Here is a 19,893-nt window from a genome sequence, read left to right on the forward strand (position 1 = left end):
TGGAATGAAATAGTCTAAGTACGTAGAGTGCCCAACACAGCCCTGACTCATTGTAAGAGTATTAGTACTGTCCCCTCTAGGCAAGCAAAAATGTGGCTTCTTCCTTTGCTCCTTCTTCTGGGCCAGCCCCTGCCTCAGCTGCCCCCCGTTCCTTTTCTCCCTGATTCAGTCATGGCTGGCATACCGCTTCTGATTTCCTGCAGTACAGAGAGTATTCACGACATTGTAAAGGGCAGTGACTAAACTGGCTGTCAGCCAGAGCAGTAAAAATGCCGTAAGTCAGCCCTGAAGATCAAACTCCTTTGGCAGCCATCCCATAATTATCTACCAGCTTGGCTCTTGGTGGGATGGGAGGAGAGAAAAGGAATTTTACCCGCTTATTAATTTTTCCCCATCTGCTTGGAGTCCTGCTGAAATATGACTTATGAGCTGCACTAAAAGCTTGGTTGCCTGGAGGTCTTGATTGGCTGAAGGTCCGAAGCCTGGCTTCTGGCAAGATGAGGGTCTGAAATGCAACATTTGGACCTCATGCCATTGGCAGGAATGGGGGTGGTGGACCCAGAACCTAGCACAGGTCTTGGCACCAAGGAGTGCTTGGAATGCAGACACAGATGATTTATGAAAAGACGGTTGGTGTTGCAGGGTCAAGGACAGGGTCTAGATCTGGCTTTGCTTTGTCTCACTGTGTGGCCTGGGCACAGCTTGTAGCCTCTCTTTCTCCATGTGCAAAATAGGCTGCAAACATCTGTTCCTTCCTGACTCACAATCTTGTAGAGGGGAGCAAGGCTTACAAAAGGTGGGACGGTTTTGAAAAGAGGAGTTGCATATCACTCAGACCGACTCCCTCTTCGTCTCTCAAAGCAATGATGGTGGATTTTGAGAACGTTGACTCAGAGGTTCTGGGCAATTTTCAAAAGTCTTCAGAGGCATTCAGGAGGAGGAGGAGGAGGAAGGGGAAAAGGAGAAGGAGGAGGGGAGGGAGGAGGGAGAGAAAAACATTGTTCATCCCTGAGGAGTTTTAGGGCAAGTATTTCTGAAGGATTTGTTTCCTGTAGTGACGTAGATGGACTGGGATTCCAATCCTTAATCGGAAGCTTTTTAGGCGCGTGACTTTGGACAAGTCCCTTGGCCTCTCTGAGCCTCATTTTCCTCATGTGTAAAAGGAGGTAACAATGGTCCCCACCACATAGGGCTGTGAGGATGAAATGAGGTAATTCATATAAACCTCTGCACAGAGCCTACAGCAGCAATTCCTATAGAGGTTGGGTGCTGCTCTTATGCTGCTATTAGTGTAATAGTAAATTCACTGCCCATTGGTAAATCCCAGGCATCCTGTCCATTAAGCGGAGGGCCTTTCGCCAAACTGGGTGGGCAGAGGTAACCTTGGTGCTCTTCCCCTTTCTGTCTTGGTCTGCCACCTGCTGGTGAGGACCAGAATTACAGCTGCTGGAAAGCCCTCCCCCTTACCTCCCCTTACTTTCCCCCTCCTCAGTCTTGGGAGAGAGGAGTGGCGTCTAGGTGGGGAGAGGGTAAGGAGATATGAGCCCCAAATTCTGAGGCCACGAGAAGCTTGCAGAGATTCCTAAAGGCTTGTCCACCGCAATGATGAGAAAAATCAGTTCTCATGTCTTACCCGTTTTACTTCGCGAATAACTGTGACTGGTCCCCTTTGTTCCATCCCTGTGCATCTCCTGGTCCAGGCCACCTCTTGGGATGATACAGCAGCCTCTTCACCCTGGCCTCGCTTTCTCCACTGCCTTCTCCTTACGGCAGCCAGGAGGAATTCTCAAAAACTGCAGATCTTGTCGTGTCATTCCCCAGCTTCAATCTCTCAGTGTGTCTGCACAGCCCCTGGACAAAGTCCTAGCCCCGTCCCCCAGCCCACAAGGCCCTTAAGGCTGTCACCCCTGCCTGCTCAGCCCTTGTTATTCATCTCTTCCCCTCCCAGGCCTCTCCAGCTTGCAGGCCTTGTTCATGCTGCTCCCTGGCCTGGCCTCCTTCCCCTCTTTGCCTGGGGAACTCCTGCAAACTCCCAAGGCTCAGTGTGGATGCTGCTTCCTCCAGGAGACCTTCCTTGATCCCACAGTCTTTCCCAGCATAGCCCTTATCAAGTCATATTGCCTTTTGATCTGGGTTCCCCACGGGGACTCTGAGCAGGGACTGTGTCTGGTCTTCTTCACTGTGGTATCCCCCGTGCCTACCCAGTCCTTGATGCATAGTGGGTGAGTAATGACTGACTCAACTCTCTCCAGCCATTTTCTTGGACTCTCTGTCTTGCCCCAATCCTGAGCTGACCTGGAGGTCCCTGTAGTGGCCACAATGCCCTGGCAATGATGTTGAGAACCTCATGGGTGTTTGGCATTTTGTGATGCCCACCCCAGGGGACCCTAGGGGGGCTGGTTCTAGAATGCCATCTCCTTGGTGGGTTTTGGTGGTACACCTGATGGTCATCTGGGCTCCCTTTCATCATTTGGAGGATGTGCCAGCAGAGACCTGCCCCTGGTTGAGGAGGAGGGGAGGCAGGAGGGGGCATGTCCCGTAGTCTCAGCCTCACATTCCCCAGCATGCAACAGCACATGCCCTTTATTCATGGAGACCTGACCCTGTGGGTGACAATTCCTACATGCTGGGTGTCTTGTCTCCTAGCCCAGGCCCAGGCTCAGTCCCATCCAGTTGGCCTTGGCTGCTGCCTCTCTTGGGATGGCTCCCCCAGAAGCCGACCCGACTTTGGGGTGAGGATTCTCATGCAGGTGATTTAAAATTTTTTTTAATGTTTATTTATTTTTGAGAGAGAGAGAGAGAGAGAGAGAGAGACAGACAGAGCCAGAGAGTGAGCAGGGAGAGGGCAGATAGAGAGGGAGACACAGAATCTGAAGCAGACTCCAGGCTCTGAGCTGTCGGCACAGAGCCTGATACGGGGCTCGAACTCAGGAGCATGAGATCATGACCTGAGCCAAAGTCGAATGCTTAACTGACTGAGCCACCCAGGCACGCTGCAGGTAATTTATTAAGGATGGGCTCCTGGGGGACACACGTAGGGGAGTGGAGGAGCAGGACAGGAAAGGGGAAACAACCAAGCAAAGGGACACTTTCAGGCCAAGTTCCAGCTTTGGTTCGATCCCATGGGGAGCCCTGGACTGTAAATTGCACCTCATCGTTGTCCTGCTGCAAGACAGGGAGCTGGGCTTTCTGGTTCCCAGCAGGCGGTCAGGAGCTGTGGACCATCCTGTAGTGATGTAAACTCCCACACTTGCTGGCCTCTCTTTTTTGCCCCAGTGAGCAGAGGAGGTATGAATAGCCCGAGGGCAGTTCTCCAAGAGGAGTGCAGACTGGTCGAGGGGACCTGGGTGGGGCACCGGCCATTCCAGTGTGCTGCCTTCCCAAGCTCCCCCTCTCCAGGAGACGCTGTCCCCAGTTCTCTGATTCATCTCATTGACGCTTTCTCAATCTTCTTTAAAGTGCTGTGCGAGACAGCTTTTAGATGAGTACCACGAATCTTCTCTCACAACCAGGTGGCCATCCCATATCCTTTCATTTTTTTATTTTTATTTTTTAAAGTTTGTTTATTTATTTTGAGAGAGAGAGAGAGAGAACACAAGCCAGAGAGGAACAGATTGAGAGGCAGAGAGAGAGAGAGGATCCCAAGCAGGCTCTGGGCTGCCAGCACAGAGCCTGATGCAGGGTCTGAACCCACGAACTGTGAGATTGTGACCTGAGCTGAAGTCAAGACTCGGCCCCTTAACCGACTGAACCACCCACGCACCTCCCATATCCTTTTAAAATAGGGACCACTGCTAAGAGCTCTGCCTAGCCCTAGCCATGGACTTACTTTAGAAGTCCTGGGGTGCCTGGGTGGCTCAGTTGGTTCAGTGGCCAACTTCGGCTCAGGTCATGATTTCATGGTCCGTGAGTTCGAGCCCCACGTTGGGCTCTGTGCTGACAGCTCAGAGCCTGGAGCCTGTTTCAGATTCTGTGTCTCCCTCTCTCTGACCCTCCCCCATTCATGCTCTGTCTCTCTCTGTCTCAAAAATAAATAAACGTTAAAAAAAAAAGAAGTCCTTATTGGTTTTTTAAAATAAAAAAATTTTTTTAATGTTTTTATTTATTTTTGAGACAGAGAGAGACAGAACATGAGAATGGGAGGGGCAGAGAGAGAGGAGACACAGAATCTGAAGCAGTTCCAGGCTCTGAGCTGTCAGCACAGAGCCCAATGCAGGGCTCGAACTCATGGACCCTGAGATCATGACCTGAGCTGAAGTCAGATGCTTAACCACCGGAGCCACCCAGGTGCCCCTGGTTTTTTAAATTTTATAAAGTATTCTGAGAAGTGAGTCAGCTAAGCGAAGAGGAGTGGTGCGGTCAGGGTCCAGGGCGGGCAGAAAACCCCCATTCAGCTGGCCTCAGTCCTGGGGATGCAGAAGGAAGGGCGACTGGGTTCAGCGGGAGCCCTTTGTTAGCACTGACTGTCAGGTGTGAACAGAAGGCCCTGCCACGTGGAACAAAATGGGAGGGGTGGAGCACATCCAAGCTGCCAGGCATTCTCCACCATGCACATGTAAGGAAGGGTCTGCAGAAGAGTCAGTTGGTGGCGGGGGGGCACCTGGGTGGCTCAGTCGGCTGTGCATCTGGCTCTTGACTGTGGCTCAGGTCACGATCTCCAGGTTTGTGAGTTTGAGCCCTGCCTTGGGCTCTGTGCCAACAGCACAGAGCCTGCTTGGGATTCTCTCTCTCCCTCTCTCTCTGCCCTTCCACTGCTCATGCTCCCTCTCTCAAATAAACTTAGAAGAAAAAAAAGAGTTAGGTGGGGCCACCAGCAAACTCCCCCTTTAATCCCTGAGAGTGATCTGCACTGGGAAAAATTGGGGAATGGGATTGTGTGGTGGGGGTGGGGGGAGCGGTGCCTGGCTGGGTCCCCTCTTCTGACTTCCTCAGCCAAGCCTGCTCAAAGTTGTCCTCTCAGGCTTTGAGCACCGATCTTCACCCTACTGGGACTGCAGCCCAAGTCCCAGCGGCCATGGCTCCTGGCCCAAGGTTCCCACAACTCTGTCCCCTCCACCCCAGGCCCTCTTGGCACATTTGAAGCCCTGCTAACCCCAGGGCCCCGCACCACTGGTTTACACAGGACTTGAGCTGCTGCTGGTCTGCTGCATAGGGTGTTCGCACCTCTCCGTACGTTTTGCAGCCTCTCCAGTTCACGCTCCAGGAGCCCGGGTACCAGTGCTTTCTGCTCCCATGACCCCCGCCCAGGATCTGGTCTAGGCACTCCCTGCTTGGCCCTTCTCAGAGACCGCAGGCAGGGTCTTTGTACATGTCCCTTGGGCCTTACCACCTCAGGGGGCTCCAGTGGCTGGTATCAATGCCTCTGGACTAAGGACTCTCTGCAGAGCCACAGATGGCCACTCTGTCCTCTGTAGGGCCGACAAAAAGTGCTCAGGAATTCGCATCAGCCCCAACACTAGCAGCACCCTCCCTAGCAGTGACTGACAGGACTGATGCAGACGCATCTCAACCTCGCCCTGGCTAAGAGATCTCTGGTGTGTGTATTCTACACGGATTCCCGGGGATCCTTGTGGGACTGAGCTCCACTTTCCCACAGCTGTAGCAGAGCCGATAACACACCCTTTACTGGCTACCTTACTCCCCTGTCTTACTTCCACACCCCCATTGGTGTTTTCTAGAATCACTTCCCAAATAAGTCTCAGGGGCTGCTTCTGCAGAACCACTCAGAAACAGCCAGAAGGTCTTTCCTGCAGCCTGCCTCTTCCTCCCAGTCTTCCTTAGGAACCCCCCCTCCCCCACCCCTGCCCGCCCTGCTCCGGCTCTGGATTCTCCATCTCTCATTCCAGCAGCAGGTCAAGGCAACAGGCTCTGTGTCCGTCCTCTGGCTCTCTCTAGTCCTGTGGGTTTTACAGCTTAAGCTGAGAGCAAAGGATTCATTTACCCTTCAGCAAAATCTCTATGAAACCAACCTCCTTTCCAGCTGCCTAACCTGGTGCCCGAGGCTGTCATCGACCTGTCCCAGCTTGTGGCCCAAGCAAACCCGGCCTGGGCCAGTTTGATCTCAGGGAGAAACACTGCACATCGGAAGGTCAGAACGTTCATTCAAAGTCAGCAAAAATAAAATTTAATTGTGCGCCGCAGGTATGGGCAGTCTGTCCTTCCTCGGGAGTGACAGCCAGCCTGTTCTCTCCAGAGCAGACGGGCTCTGGAAGGATCCCTGAGTCTGGCCACCTTGGGTGAGCCGCCTCAGCCCATGAGAGGGGTCTGCTTCCAAACAGGGGAGGTGCACAGTGCATGGGGATTCCCCCAGCACTTTCCACAGGCCTCTTGGCCCCCCTCTCGTCGTCGCTGCAGCCAGCTCTGACTCCTAGAGTAGCCAGGAGCTTCTTTGGTCCACAGCTACCCTACGGTATCTTCCGGGGAACACAGCCTTCCAGCTCCAGCAGCTCCGGCCAGCCCTCGTACTTGTTTGTGTTTGGGTTGTTCTTTAAGAACTAGAGAGAGAGAGAGAGAGAGAGAGAGAGAGATGTGGCCCACAGGGGAGGCTGTTCAGAATTCACACCTGAATTTTCATTGTGCTTTTAAACCTCATGCCTTCACTCACTTTGTTCTGGCTTTGGCCCCATGGGGAGGTGGTGGTGTTGGATATAACCAGCCCATTTCATAGGAGGGGAAACTGAGGCTCAGAGGGACTATAACTTGCCCAAGGTTTTACAGAGGGGATTAGAGTTCAGTCATCCCTCCGTGCCTTGGGGGTGGGGGGCGGCGGGGAGCACCAAGCGTGGGAGGTGGGCTTGCCGAGCATTAGCTCCTCTGCCAAATTCTCTATCAGCCCCTCTAGGACACCCCCAGACAACCAGAACAATGAGAAGAAGCATCCTAGCAATTCGTGAACACTTGTCCTATGCCAGGCACAAAGTACCTTATGTTTTTATTCCTTATGGTAGCCCCAGGAAGGGCATACCATTATCATCCCATTCTATAGATGGGGAGCCTGAGGCACAGAGGCCCAAAGTAACTGCCTGTGGCCACTTAGTTGGTAAGTGGCAGAACCACTTTGTAATATTAATTAAAAGTAAATAGAATAAAATCAGTTAAGATTGTGTTTAAAGTGCCTGGGCTTAGTTTACGGAAGAAACGAATGTAAATGGCAAAGTCTACCAGTGGGATAATCGTGGCTCACCCTAGGGAATAAAGTCATTCTAGATGCTGCTTCTCTAACGCCCAGCGCCCCGTGTGTGGGAACAAAGGACTAGGTGGTTTTGGTCACACCGTGGCCTCTGATTCATTTCCGGGTGATGGGTCGACTTGCGTGCTTCTTCTTTGCTGTCTTGGCCCGGTTTTGATGGGTTTGGAAGCGGGGCTTTATGAAGAACCGCGCCTGTGGCCTGAAGCCTCTTCCCTGCCTCCCGCCCTGCCCCCTCCCTGCACCTCACACAGGGATGCGCTGGAGCCCCCGCCCGATGTCTGTGGTCTTCACCCGGAGGCTATCAACAGAGGGCTCCCTCCTTTTCTCCTCCAGCACAAGCTACTTTGTACAGTGATTTTTAAAAAGTCATTTCTAACGACCTGAATTCATTCTCTTAGAAACTCACGCATACAAACAAGGCCAGCATTTTCTAAACAGGGCAAAAACCCTTGAAGCCCATTGTGGTCCCCCCCCAACCTGGAGTTCAGCCTCCTGACGCTGTCCCTCCCTGCCACCCATGGCCCCTTCCCTGCAGGCTGCTGTGCCTCTTGTCTGATTGCTGCCTGGGCCTCCTCCCTGCCTTCTCCACACTTCTCCGTGCTCAGCCGGGGAGGCTGTGCTAAAAGCATCAGGACGAGAAATCTTTGTGGAGGCAGGCTGACCTGATGACAGCTGCATCTGCATCGCTGAGTAGCTCAGACCTGAGCAAGCTGGTTAAAACCTCTCCATGCCTCCGGATCCTGGACTGTGAGATGGGAGGATAATTGCACCTGCTTCATGTGAGAATCAAAGAAGGCGCTGCAGGTAGCTTGCTCAGCCGAGCCTGCACAGAGCAAGTGCTTGCTGAATGCTAGCTAGTCTTTCTTATATATCAATCTGTGCTTGTCCCTTTCCTGCTTAAGCCTTCCATGGCTCCCCACTGCCTTCGGGATAGAATTCACTCACCTCGCTAGACCTTTATGCCTGAATCATCGACTCTTAGCTGCCTTCTGGGCAGAACTGAATGTTGTCACCTCCAAAGATGGGGCTACCTCATGCCCGGGGAAGATCTGGCTAGTTCTCCCACATTTTGGAACTGCTCTGAGCTGGGGATGCACAGATGGGGGACAGGGAGAGAAGGTGCAGCATTTCCCTGCGGGTTCCCAATGCTGCCTTAACTCCCCTTTCCTCCTCTGAGCAATCCTGAGACTCCACTGCTGGGGGGCCTCCCAGACCCTGCTTGGGGACACCCCTGGGTAGTGACCGTGGAGCCACATGTCATGGACCCCTGCTGACCCCTTCCATATCAGGTGGGCTTAACTGTGTCCTCCTCTTGATGCAAGTTTACTCTCTCCACAGGGAGCTTAGAAGGGGACAGCTCCTCTGGTCCAAACCTCTCTCTTCAGGTGGGGAGCCTGAGCCCTTGGGGGGAAAAGGGGTGTGGCTTAGGTTTCCACTGGGACCAGAAGCTAGGCATCCCCCCTTCTCTGGACTCCCCTCTCTGCCTGTCATGCAGGCTTCATCTCTACATTCCTTTCTCTTTTTTTCCATGCCTCTCTTGCCTTCATCCTTCTTTTCTCCTTTTCCTTCTCTTTTTTGGTACTTATCCGATAATTTATGACCCACCTCCTTGCAAAATAGTCAAGGCCACTTCCTGCTGGGGGATTACCCAGTCAGGCCACCCTGACCTCTAGGGGTCCCCACACCATTCTTCCAAGCCACCCCAGTCCTTGTCCATCTATCCCTGGCAACTTCCCCCCACCCCACCCACTTCACTGGGATGGGATGCCACCAGGAACCCACCTGCTCAAAGGGGCTTTTGTCCTTGAGGTCTTTGGCTCCTAAAAAGACCCAGCTATCTCTGAAGCCCAGCTGCTTTGCGTAAGAACTGCCCAGGCTGGAGAGGAGCTTCCTGGTCTCATCATTCAGTCTGCAGAGGAGCAGAGAACACGGTGAGGTGGAGGGGTGGGGGAAGGGTCAGGTTCTCAGGCCCTTGGCCTACGAGCAGAGTTGTGTTCAGGAAGAACAGGGCTGAGTGGCAAGGACTTCTCTCAAGAAGCCACTTTGAGGGGGCTGGAGAGGTGTTAGTACAATTTTGCTTCTGTTTACAAATATACATGTTTATTTGGAAAATATGGAACATCACAGAGGAACTAAAAATTAGAGTCTCACCCCGCTTGACATAATCATTATAAATTTTTTTTTTTTAATTTTTTTTCAACGTTTATTTATTTTTGGGACAGAGAGAGACAGAGCATGAACGGGGGAGGGGCAGAGAGAGAGGGAGACACAGAATCGGAAACAGGCTCCAGGCTCTGAGCCATCAGCCCAGAGCCCGACACGGGGCTCGAACTCACGGACCGCGAGATCGTGACCTGGCTGAAGTCGGACGCTTAACCGACTGCGCCACCCAGGCGCCCCAATCATTATAAAATTTTAATATATTTCCTTCATGTCTTTTTTTCCCCCAGGTACTGTGGGATCATACCAATGCTTTTACAAACTGCTTCTTTTTTTCCTCTTAATGCTAAAAGGTGAGCATTCTTCCATATCCTTAAATTATTTTCTACATCATTTTTGATGCAATATATCCATATATATATAATATATATATATATATATATATATATATATAATATGTATATATATATAATATGTCACCTACCAGCATGTGTCATAATTTCTATAACTAGTAGGTCTTTATTGGACAGGGACAGTGTGTCCAGTTTTTTACTGTTGTAACCAAGGCTGTGATGGGCCTCCTAGAACATGTACACTTGTCTGGTTATTTCCCTAGGAAAAGTTGCCAGAAGATAGAGCCAGCAGGAGAGTGGGAAAAGGCACTTAGGGCTTGGAAGCATTTGGTTTGCCATGGCCTGGCAGGTGGAGGTTCCCACTTACCTGGTTCCTGGGTCGTCATAGGAGGCCACCAGCACGAGTGCGCCCTCTGGAATTTCTTTAAGGAATTTCACCAGCAGCTTCACTTCTGCGGGAGGAAGGAAAGCAGGGTGCTGGTCGTTTAGGGGAAGTGGTCACTGGTCATTCTCATTCTCTGCTACTGCTCTGATGAACCAGGAGTGGCCAGCGGCAGGCTGACACTGAGCTCTGTCTGAAGCTCGGGGGCCGGTAGGAGGTGGCATCCGGGGTGGAGCTGTCTGCAGCCCTTGTCCAGGGGAGAACAACGTGCACAGAGCAAGGGTAGCCTCATTCAGGTGGTTAAGCGTGGACATTGGATTTGAAAATTCCACAGGCAATTCAGATGTGCAGCCATAAGTGAGAGACATTGCCCTAAGGGCCCTTGGGGACCTACACCCAAGGTATGGAGGTCTTTGGCCCCTAAGAAATCATCTGTCAACATCTCTGGGCTCTTTGCATACCCTCCACCACCTCCTTCTACACTAGTTAACAACCTAACTTGTCTGTCCTGACTTTAGAGGATAGACCCACTGGACCACAGGTGACTCAGGTCACTGAGAGAGAACATTAGTGTCCTACAGATCCCCAGCTTACACCAAAGAGCAAGCTTCCCTTTGCATCTTGAACACCGCACTGCAGGTGCAAAATCTGTGCATTTAACAGAGACAGGCCTAGCTGCAGCACGTTGGGGAGGGATCAGCACCCAGCTGGAGCTTATCCTTATGGCCATCTTTGCTGCATAAAAAGTGATAACTTATGGCAGCGATATAGGTTCTTTTTTAAGATTATTTAGGTTAAAAAAGTGAGCTGATTCAAAGGAAAATACTAATAATTCAGACGGTACTCTGGACATGGCATAAAGTATGCAAGGGGCTCTTGAATGGCTGAAGAAGTATGGGCAAGACTGGCCTAGTGGGAAAATCAGGGCTGTATCTGTCACACGAGGATGATCAGTAGCACTGCCCAGAGAATTTTTGTAAAGAGCAAATGTGACGATGACTCTCGGGCATACAGAAAGTGCACTATAATGGAACTGCAATTCTTAGCAGCATCTGTAACATAATTTTGGGGGCCCGGTGCAAAACGAAAATGTGGAGCCTTTTGGGGCACCAAGCTGGCTCAGTCGGTAGAGCATGTGACTCTTGATCTCTGGGTTGTGAGTTTGAGCCCTACGCTGGGCACAGAGATTACTGAAAAATAAAATCTTAAAAAAGACAAGGAGACTTTTCTTAAAAAAATATTAAGAATTTCAAGATGGCAAAACTAGAGCATCAAACCAAACCTGAATTCGCTCTAAGCACAGGGCCCTGTATGGCCACTCCACCCATAGGTCCATGCCCATGAAGACAAGCCAGTTCTTATATTCCCTGAGGATCCTTTGGACCTAGGGGAAGAATCAAGTCCTGAAAGCCAAGGTCAGCTGTCAACCAGCTCAGTAACACAAAGGCCTGTGTAGTCCATGACCACAACCTGTCCTCAAATGCTTCTGTTTTTGGGTCCCCGTCAGTCACATTCAACTTGATAATAGGGCAATATAAAATTTAGGTTTTTTTTAAGTTATTTTTTCCCCCTTTTCATTCTGACAATGACCTCCTTGCTTCTGAGTCCTGTGGATGGAGTGAGGGAGAAGGGAAGGGAAGGGAGAACACTGAATGAGCCCCCCAGGTCCTTTCTCCAGCCAGGCAGGGCCCCTCCCACTGATTAGTGTGGGTTACCATTCAATCCCCGCGTCAGTCTCATGAAGTGGACACTGTGGATTCCCTCCATTTTGCAGATGACAGAACTGAAGTTCAAGAGGTGTCATTGCCTCACCCTGAAGTCTTTGACTCCAGAGACCGGACCTTGTCCATAAACCTGGCCTCCGGCCACCCTGAACACCTGGGGGGGTCCTGGACAGAGAACAAATGACATCCTCTGGCCCTCGGCCAATAGTCTGCCCCACGTTCTTCTCACCCCTGTCTTAGCTCTGTCCCGCACCAGGAGGGGACTTGCGTGCCTGCATGTGGACACCCCCAGTCTGCCGGTCCAAGCTCTGTCCACACCACCCTCCCCTCCAGCAACTGCCATGCCCTGGCCAACCTTCAGTCCTAAAGGTGTATCTGTGGCATCTGCCCAAGGGGGTCACACCTCGAAGACGTCTGCATGGGCCCTGATGCAGGCTTCCAGTCAGCACATCCTCTGGCCTTGCAGACCCTACCTGCGAGGTGGGACTCAGGTGGAGGATGGCCATCATAGGACCCATGGGATCCTCTGAAGCCCTGGGCACAGGACAGGGTGCCGGCTCGTGTCTCTAAGTGTGTTTACCTTCCAAACATTCGCAGCTGTGACTTCGGGCACCAGACTCCCATTTCAATGCCTCCTTTGTTTGCAAGGCCAAGAGGGCTTCCCACTTTCTCGCTGCCTGGCTTTGTCTCCTCTTGGGCTTGTGCGGTTAGGTGGGCACAGTAGGGGAGTGATGCCCGCGCCTGGAGCTGGGCCCTGAGGTTGCAGGCACAGGGGAGGGTAGCCTAGCTGAGCTGGGCTCTGAGAAGGGGGGTGAGCTCAGTTCACCTATCCTGATGGAAACCGGCTTTTGCAGGACCAGGACTCCTGCTGCCTGCAAGGGGCCACTCTGCTGCTTTTCCACTCCTTATTGAGGCTCCTGTGTCAGAGGGAGGGAGGTGGGTTGCCAGCTGGGCAGTGGGTGGCATAATGGGTCTGGGACTTATTCCACCATGTTTTGGAAGATATCGGGATTGATGGGTGAGAGTCCTGCCCCCACCATGGCTTTGCCAGTCAGCCTGTGGGCGAGGAAGCTGCTGGTGGGAAATTTCAGCCCAGGTAGTTCAGTGTCCTATAAGGCAAGGAGGACAGTGGGGTGGCTACATGCACAGAGAGGTTCAGAAAGCATGCCTGTGCACAGAGAGAAGAAAAGATGTCTGTAGAAAGATGCAGAGAGCTTGGAGCCTCAGAGATATCCTTTCTGGGCCTTGGGAGGCCTTGTCCTGTCCTTGGGCCCAATGGAGACCCTGCAGCCTTAAAATATAATACTCTTCACCCAGCAGAGCAAACTAGGCCGTATGTCCTTGCCCTAAGCACTTCAGTGCCTCCACCTGCCAGCACCCGCATATCTTTGCCTGACGGTCTTCTCCCACCTCCAGACCTTCCTTTGTGCCCTGGGGCAGGCCAGAAGTGTGGGAAGTGCCAAGGAATTAGGGGTGGGAGCACCCCAGCTCCCTTGCCCCTTGAGACCTCTCTGAGGCATGTGCTGGACACTGGCTCCTGAGTTCCAGTTGCCCGCAGCGTTCAGCTTGATGACACATCGCACTGGCTATCTTCCTTTCCCTGTCTCACTTCCCGCTGATATTTTCTGAGGCCACCTCCTTCCAAGTCAACCGCTGCCCTTGAATCCTTGTCTCAGGCTCTGCACCCAGGAGAGGCGTTTCAAAGACAGCAGGATGGCGTCCCACCGCCACCATGCTTCTTTCTGGTTGTCTCCTGCGGAAACCAGAGCCGAGCGTCCTAACACCCCATGGCTCTCTTGCCACAGGAAGCGGCTCAGCCCACCCTGTGACCTCAGTGCCAACAGAGAGGTGCCTACCTCCGGAGTACATGTCGAAGCATTTCTGTGTTAGCACCATTCCTGTGGTTCCTAGGGATGAGAGAGCAAAACTGTGATTTCCTGGAATGTGTCATCCTGCCTATCGTTTTGCAGAAAATGGCTACTCTTTAAGGTCTAAAAATAGAATAATAATGGAGTAAAGTCAGGTCCTGTGGAAAGCATGCAGCGCTAAGTAGGTGCCCACTAACCTTTGGGCTGATCTGAGAGGTACAAGAACACAATGGTGGAGGATCTCTGGAATCGAACGGTATCCAGCTAATCTGGGTCTGTGTTTTGCCTTGCCACTTCTTAATGCACCACTTAGTATTTGGACCTCAATTTTTGCATCTGAAAAATGGGCTATGGGAACTAAGCGAGATGTACTTCAAATAGGTAGTAAACACAACAAGATAAATTTCAGCTGGAAAATAGTAATAAAAAGAACTACAGCCGTCATCATTATTCCTACCTAAACAGGAAACCTGTAATTTGAGTCCTCCGACTCTAGAAGGCAAAGGGACTTGCCGTGGGCTGAACTGTACCCAGTACTCGGAGTCTAGTAATCTGAATGGCGTTTGTGGGTTTTGCAAAGGGTCCAAGTCCTACAGAAAACCAGGTGTTCTGGGGAAGTCGCAGTTTTCACTCTCCGCCACTAGATGGGGGTGTTGCAGAGGGGATGGCAGATCTACGTTTTCACCCCTGGTCCCTTCCCCCTCGCGTTAGCTTGGGGATCCGGGAAGAGGGTGGGGACAGGGGCTTGGGTAGTGGAAGCTCTCCTGCTGCGTGGGGGAGCTCACAGTGCAGCCCTTACTGGACTCTCAGAGCCACTAGTGTAGGGTCCTTGGAAGGGGGGAGGGGTCTATGTACACATGAAACTATGATCATGTGCGTTTGTGGATTTTTCTGGAATTAGGGGGAAAAGGTGCAGACTGAAGTTTCTTAAAGGAATCTCTGCTCCCTAAAAGGTTGAGAACTACCAATATTTACCGATCTTTTTGATGGCTTATTATACAGTTGAGACTGTGAGGCCCTGAGAGTGATTTGTTGGACTTCCCCGCAGCTGGCATGCAGTAGGTGCTACATAGATGTTTGGAGAGGATTTTAGTCTAGGGAAGTAAGTAATTCAGCTGGGTGATTAAGACCTGGAGTCAGCCAGATCTGGGTTCAAATCTATTGGCTGTGTAACCTTGGGCAAGTTGCCTAACCTCTCTGAATTTCCATGTCTTACCTCCACACGGAGTCCATAGCTCCATTCTAGCATCGGGGTGAGGCCGAATGACATAGCACACAGTGAATGCTCTGTAACAGCTCTTGGTGTTACTGATGCCTGTGTTCGTCTTTGGGCTTTGTGAGAGGAGGAGAGGGAGGCCCCAAGCTAAGCCTGTCTCATTGGACACTAGTCATAGAGGTCGTCTCCTGCAGTGGCCCATTTCAGGGAAGAGAGAACCAGCAGGTTTCAGCCAGATGGGCTGCAGCCAGGGCCAGTTCCTGCCCTTCCCACTGGGGTGAGGGGTGGGGGTGTGCGTGGAGATTAGGTGAAACAGGCCCTGTAGACTGAGACCCCTACAGTCATCTGCTGGCATGCCCTCCCTGTAGGAAGCGGCCGCCAATGCAGTGAGTCAGGTCTTGCTGTCCTTCTCAAGACTGGAGGAGGCGTGCCCTGCTCGGCCTCCTGCCCCTCCCAGGCCCCGCTTTTCCTGGGCTGCCTTCCGACCTCCCACTCTGGGTGAGGCTCCATTTTTGCTTTAGGCTTTGACCTTTCCCCTGACTCGGCAGGATTCCTTGGCAGAAGGGGAATGTCTCCCTAGGAGTCCCATCCTACCCTGTCACTTCCTAAGTGTGTTCTTGTGGTCATGACACACACAAGCTTGACCTTTTCCTTCCGGAGCATCTGCTGTGCCCTTTTTTCCACCTGCCCTGACCTTTGTCCCAGGAAGTAGCTCTTAGATTCAGGGAAATGGCCTTCGCTCTCCATCTAAGAGCCAGAGACAGAGAGAGAGGAGGGTCTTGGCTGGGGCAGACCACCTGGCCCTTACTCCACCCCTGTAAACCCACCCCTCCTGAAATGTGTCCCTGTTTCAGGCATGGCTAGAAGTTGGTCTTCCTGCTGGAGATGCAGGGTAGTGAGGCTGTGGGCCTTCCTCCAGGTCTCCTTGCCCCCAGCCTCCCTGCTCCAAGCTGGAAGGATGTTTCTGGAATGCAGGGCTGGACCCTCATGCCCTCCTCAAAGCCTTTCTGAGGCTCCCTATTGACTTTAGCTTCAAGCTCACACTTCTTAGTAGAAGGCTTAGCCCCTCATCCTCTCGCCCTGCCTGCCTCCCCTCCGTACCTGTCATCCTGCCCGCTTCTCTGTGTAGCCAGGAAGACCCTGTGTGGCCCCCGAGCCCTCTTCCCTGCTTCTCCCTTCTCTGCTTCCTCTACAGTGTTGCCCCTGCCTCGAAGGAGCCTCCCCCACTTTTTCCCTGGTCAGCCCCCACGATCCTTCAGGCCTCAGCTGACCAGCACCTCCCTCTGGAAGCCTCCCCTGACTACCCCCATCCCCAGCTGTATGCCCCAGCTCTCAGAGCTGTGCTTCCTCCTCCTTCATAGATGTTCACCACATTGTAGTGGTTGTCAACTCCACGGACAGGCCAGGACCTGTCCTTCTAGTTCATGGCTGACCCCTAGCGCTTCTGTACAGGGCCTGGCCCACAGTAGCTGCTGACAGTATTTGGTGAATGAGTGAATGAAGGTGTGCAATCAGCTCGTGATCTCACGTTGTTGTTGGTTGCCCCTCAGGGTTTCATGTGTGTTGGTTTAGGCCGCATGGATGGGCCTTGAGGATGGGCTCATGTTTCATAGGAGAAGTGTATCTTCCTGGGGTAGTTGCTCACGGTGGGGGCCTGGTCAAGACTCTGGTGGGTGGGACCAGGTCTTTTAGACCTTCTGTCCCTTGGGCTTTCCCTCTGGAGCACTGCTGGATGGCCCCAGGTGTGTAGTAGGAGCTGAGCCAGTGTTGGTTGAATGAATGTGGAACTACCTCCCCCCGCCCCCACCCCAGTCCTAAGAGCATGGAGGGGGCTGTCTGGGGGATAGGTCAGCAGCTCACCGTTCACCAGGGCAATGTTCAGGCCTCTGCCCACGTTGTTTTTCACAGGACTCATGATCCTGACAAAGAAGAAGAGAAAATACAACAGTTGGACCCAAACGTGGAACGAACACTCTGCTTTTGTGACTTGGGAACTCCGAGAAGGCCCACATGGCACTCTGCAGAAGCATCAGGAAGCACACAGAATAATTTGGGCCATCTGTTTTCTCCTGGAAACAAGCGGTGGGCTGGATTCTCTGAGGAATTCTCATGGCATGTTTGGACCAGAACAGTCTGCTCAGAAAAGAGAGAAGGTCCCTGCCTGGGGCTCTGAGGTGTTGGAGGTGGGACCAGGCTACCTCCCCAAGCAGTGAAGCCTGGCTGCTGGGAAGAAGGCAGAACCCAGAACACTGCTGCCGTCCTGCAGCCAGGGATCGCTGCGTAGAGCCCAGCTGTGGCCCTACCTGCCCAGCATCCACACCCCAGTCCTCGGGCTTTCTTGGGAAAACTGTCCTGTACTCTCAGACCAGGTAGTTCTTGGGACTCACCTCAGTCTCCCAGGCCTGGACAAATAGAGCATCCTGTCCTCTGGTCACAGTGATTGAGCCTGGTGTGGTCATGTGACCCAGGCCAGCCAATGAAACTCAGTCTTGGGCCTTTTGCAGGGATAATTTGGGTGGGAGAAAGCTGTCTTCCCAGTGGGGTGCCAGCCTGGGCTAATATGCCAGCCAACCAGTGGCCTCCCTCCTTTACATGAAGCAGCCCATTCTCATGTCCCAAAAACTGAATCTAACAGAGGAGAACAGAGCTAAAGATGGTATGGAAGGGACCCTTGATGACGTGGTTTGAACCCCTGGATCCAGCTGGTCCTGAAGCCCGCTGTCTCTGGCCTTTTGTATATATGAACCACTAAGTTCCTTGTTTTGCCTAAGTGAGTTGGAGTTTGGTTCAGAAACCTGACTAAAACATCTGTGTCTGGCTTCTTTAGTAGGATAAACTTACTGTCCCCAGGGCCTTTACTACCTGGCTTGGATAATGGGTACACAGTATTTCTCTTGAACCTAAGTAGAAGTCTTGGCACCTGCTGCATCTGAACTTTGGTGCCTAGATCTTGACTTTGAACCCTCCCCAGAGGCATCCCCTTTTATAGGAAGCCCAGCAGTCTGGGTATCACACAGACCTGAGTTCAAATCCTGACTCTACCACCAGTTAGCTGGGTAATGCTGTCTGAGCCTCAGTTTCCTCATCAATTATAGTCCCACCTCTGGGAGTGTTGGGGGATTGAATGAGATGAAGCCACAAAGCATCTTGCAAGGTGCTGGCAGATGGAGATGCTGCTGGGACTATTGTTATTTGTGACTCATCCACCCAGAGTAAAAGGAAGCCAGTGGAAGGTATGGGCTGCTTTCAGGGCCTGCCCTCGCAGCTTCTGACTTTGTGAATGAGTGCATGAGTGAATGGAAAGAAAAAAAAAAAACACAAGACACTTACACCTGGTTTTCAAAGCACATGGTGGGGCCCACGACGTTAGCAGCCCCGCTGCTGATTTTAAAGGCGAAGAACTCTTTGGGGCAGGGCTTAGCGAGGCCACACTTGGCCCTCACGACTGCTGTTGAGGGAACAGAGCAACTTTAGCATTAGCAGCTCAGGAAGGGACCCGGGAGGAGGAAGGGGAGGGGCCCGGGATCAGGTGCAGGACTGAGCTCAGAGGCCTCCTCCCCAAGGAGCCTTTGCTGACGGCCCAAGTCTGGGGGGTTTGCCCCTGTGTTCCCATGATGCCTCCAACAGTCCCCGTCAAAGACGTAGGACACTGGTCGTGTGGTCTGACCACCCTAGAATTCATTTTCGGGGTTCCCATGGCAGCTCTAGCCCCAGCCCAGTGCCTGTCTCAGCACACAGCACCCCCAGAACTAGTGTGGAGGAACGAGTGGTGGTTAATTACCACCCTGGTTATTACCAGGGTCGCTATGATGAAGGGGTTCTCTTGAGAACCTCTCTCTAGGGCCACAGCAGCCTTTTGAGCTCCCAGAGGCCCCCTGTTGGCAACCTCCTGGGGGCCCCAGCACGGTGGGTAGGACGCCTCACCAGCCAGGTTCCCGAGTCTTCAACTTCCTTGTGTATCAACATCCTTATCTGTGAAATGGGATAAATAGGGTGCCTTTCCCACTGGGTTCTTGTGAGGAATAAGTGGGCACAGGTTGAGGCTCAAGACATATTGGGTAGTCTTCTTTTTTTGAAAAACTTTGTTTTAATTATTTACTGATTTTTGAGAGAGAGAGAGACAGAGAGAGAGAGAGACAGAGAGAGAGAGAATCCTAAGCAGGCTCTGTGCTGTGAGCATAATCTGTGCAGAGCCTGATGTGGGGCTCGAAACCACGAACCGTGAGATCATGACCTGAGCTGAGATCAAGGGTCAACCGCTTAACCGACTGAGCCACCCTGGCACCCCTGGGTATTCTTCTTATCACTCATTTAGTGATCATACTGAACACCTACTATGGGCCAGGCCCTGCGATACAATAAGGAACAGGCAGGTGGTTCTGGCCCTCTCTCACTCTGTGCTTAGAATCCACTGAGGATTCAGTACGTGGCACCTCTGATTATTGTGGCTGCCACTAAGACCTGTGCCTTCCCCGCGTGGGCCTCAGAGGGCAAACCCAGGGAGGGTGTGAAAGGCAGGAAACGTATACAGGACCCCCAAACACAGCCGCTGAGCCACTCAGGCCTCAATCGACCCTTTGTGAGCTGGGACATCCGTCACCTGTGCTTTCAGCCTGGCAGGCTTTAATTTATATTAATGCCTTGTGTTTTTGTTTTTTTAATACCACCTGACAGGAAAATACCTTTAGGGAGGGCTGGGTAAACACGGACTTAGAGAAAGTTCACCTGCAAAAGGAAGGCGGTGATTGGGCAGCCCCTCTCCTTCAGCCCTGTGCCAGGCATCTAGCTGAGCTATGGCAGTGCCTGCTTGGAGCAAACCCACAGGCTTCCTAGGAGAAGCTGGCACATGCCGATGGCTTGCTGCGTGCTGGGCACTGTGGCAAGCACTTTACATTGATTATCTTGTTAAATTGTGCCTATAACTCCTGTGCCTGGCATATAGTAGGCACTCAATAAATATTCACTGAATAAACCCATGGAGCATGTGGGCAGGGTGATTAG

The 19,893-nt window shown here is 52.3% G+C and overlaps 1 protein-coding gene and 1 long non-coding RNA gene across 9 annotated transcripts in view; one reads left to right on the forward strand and one right to left on the reverse strand.

Moving 5' to 3' along the window:
- The window catches only part of LOC123605805, a 114,669-nt gene extending 96,441 nt beyond the window's left edge, over window positions 1-18,228 (forward strand). For both annotated transcript variants that reach the window (XR_006715891.1, XR_006715890.1), the window contains 2 exons: window positions 9,640-9,702; window positions 16,801-18,228. This is a non-coding gene — a long non-coding RNA (uncharacterized LOC123605805). The remainder of the gene's footprint in view (window positions 1-9,639; window positions 9,703-16,800) is intronic.
- Window positions 6,098-19,893, reverse strand: part of FAM3D (FAM3 metabolism regulating signaling molecule D) — a 34,506-nt gene continuing 20,710 nt past the window's right edge. For 6 of the 7 annotated variants that reach the window (XM_045493389.1, XM_045493387.1, XM_045493391.1 and 3 more), the window contains exons 5-10: window positions 18,223-18,340; window positions 16,753-16,811; window positions 13,665-13,715; window positions 10,070-10,154; window positions 8,972-9,098; window positions 6,098-6,494 (exon numbers count right to left, since the gene is read on the reverse strand). In XM_045493389.1, coding sequence (XP_045349345.1) covers window positions 6,405-6,494; window positions 8,972-9,098; window positions 10,070-10,154; window positions 13,665-13,715; window positions 16,753-16,811; window positions 18,223-18,340 — 530 coding nt within the window. In that variant the 3' untranslated portion in view covers window positions 6,098-6,404. The remainder of the gene's footprint in view (window positions 6,495-8,971; window positions 9,099-10,069; window positions 10,155-13,664; window positions 13,716-16,752; window positions 16,812-18,222; window positions 18,341-19,893) is intronic. The other variant, XM_045493393.1, reaches the window with a different exon arrangement.

The sequence above is a fragment of the Leopardus geoffroyi genome, chromosome A2 (assembly GCF_018350155.1).
Source record: "Leopardus geoffroyi isolate Oge1 chromosome A2, O.geoffroyi_Oge1_pat1.0, whole genome shotgun sequence".
Lineage (NCBI taxonomy): Eukaryota > Metazoa > Chordata > Mammalia > Carnivora > Felidae > Leopardus > Leopardus geoffroyi.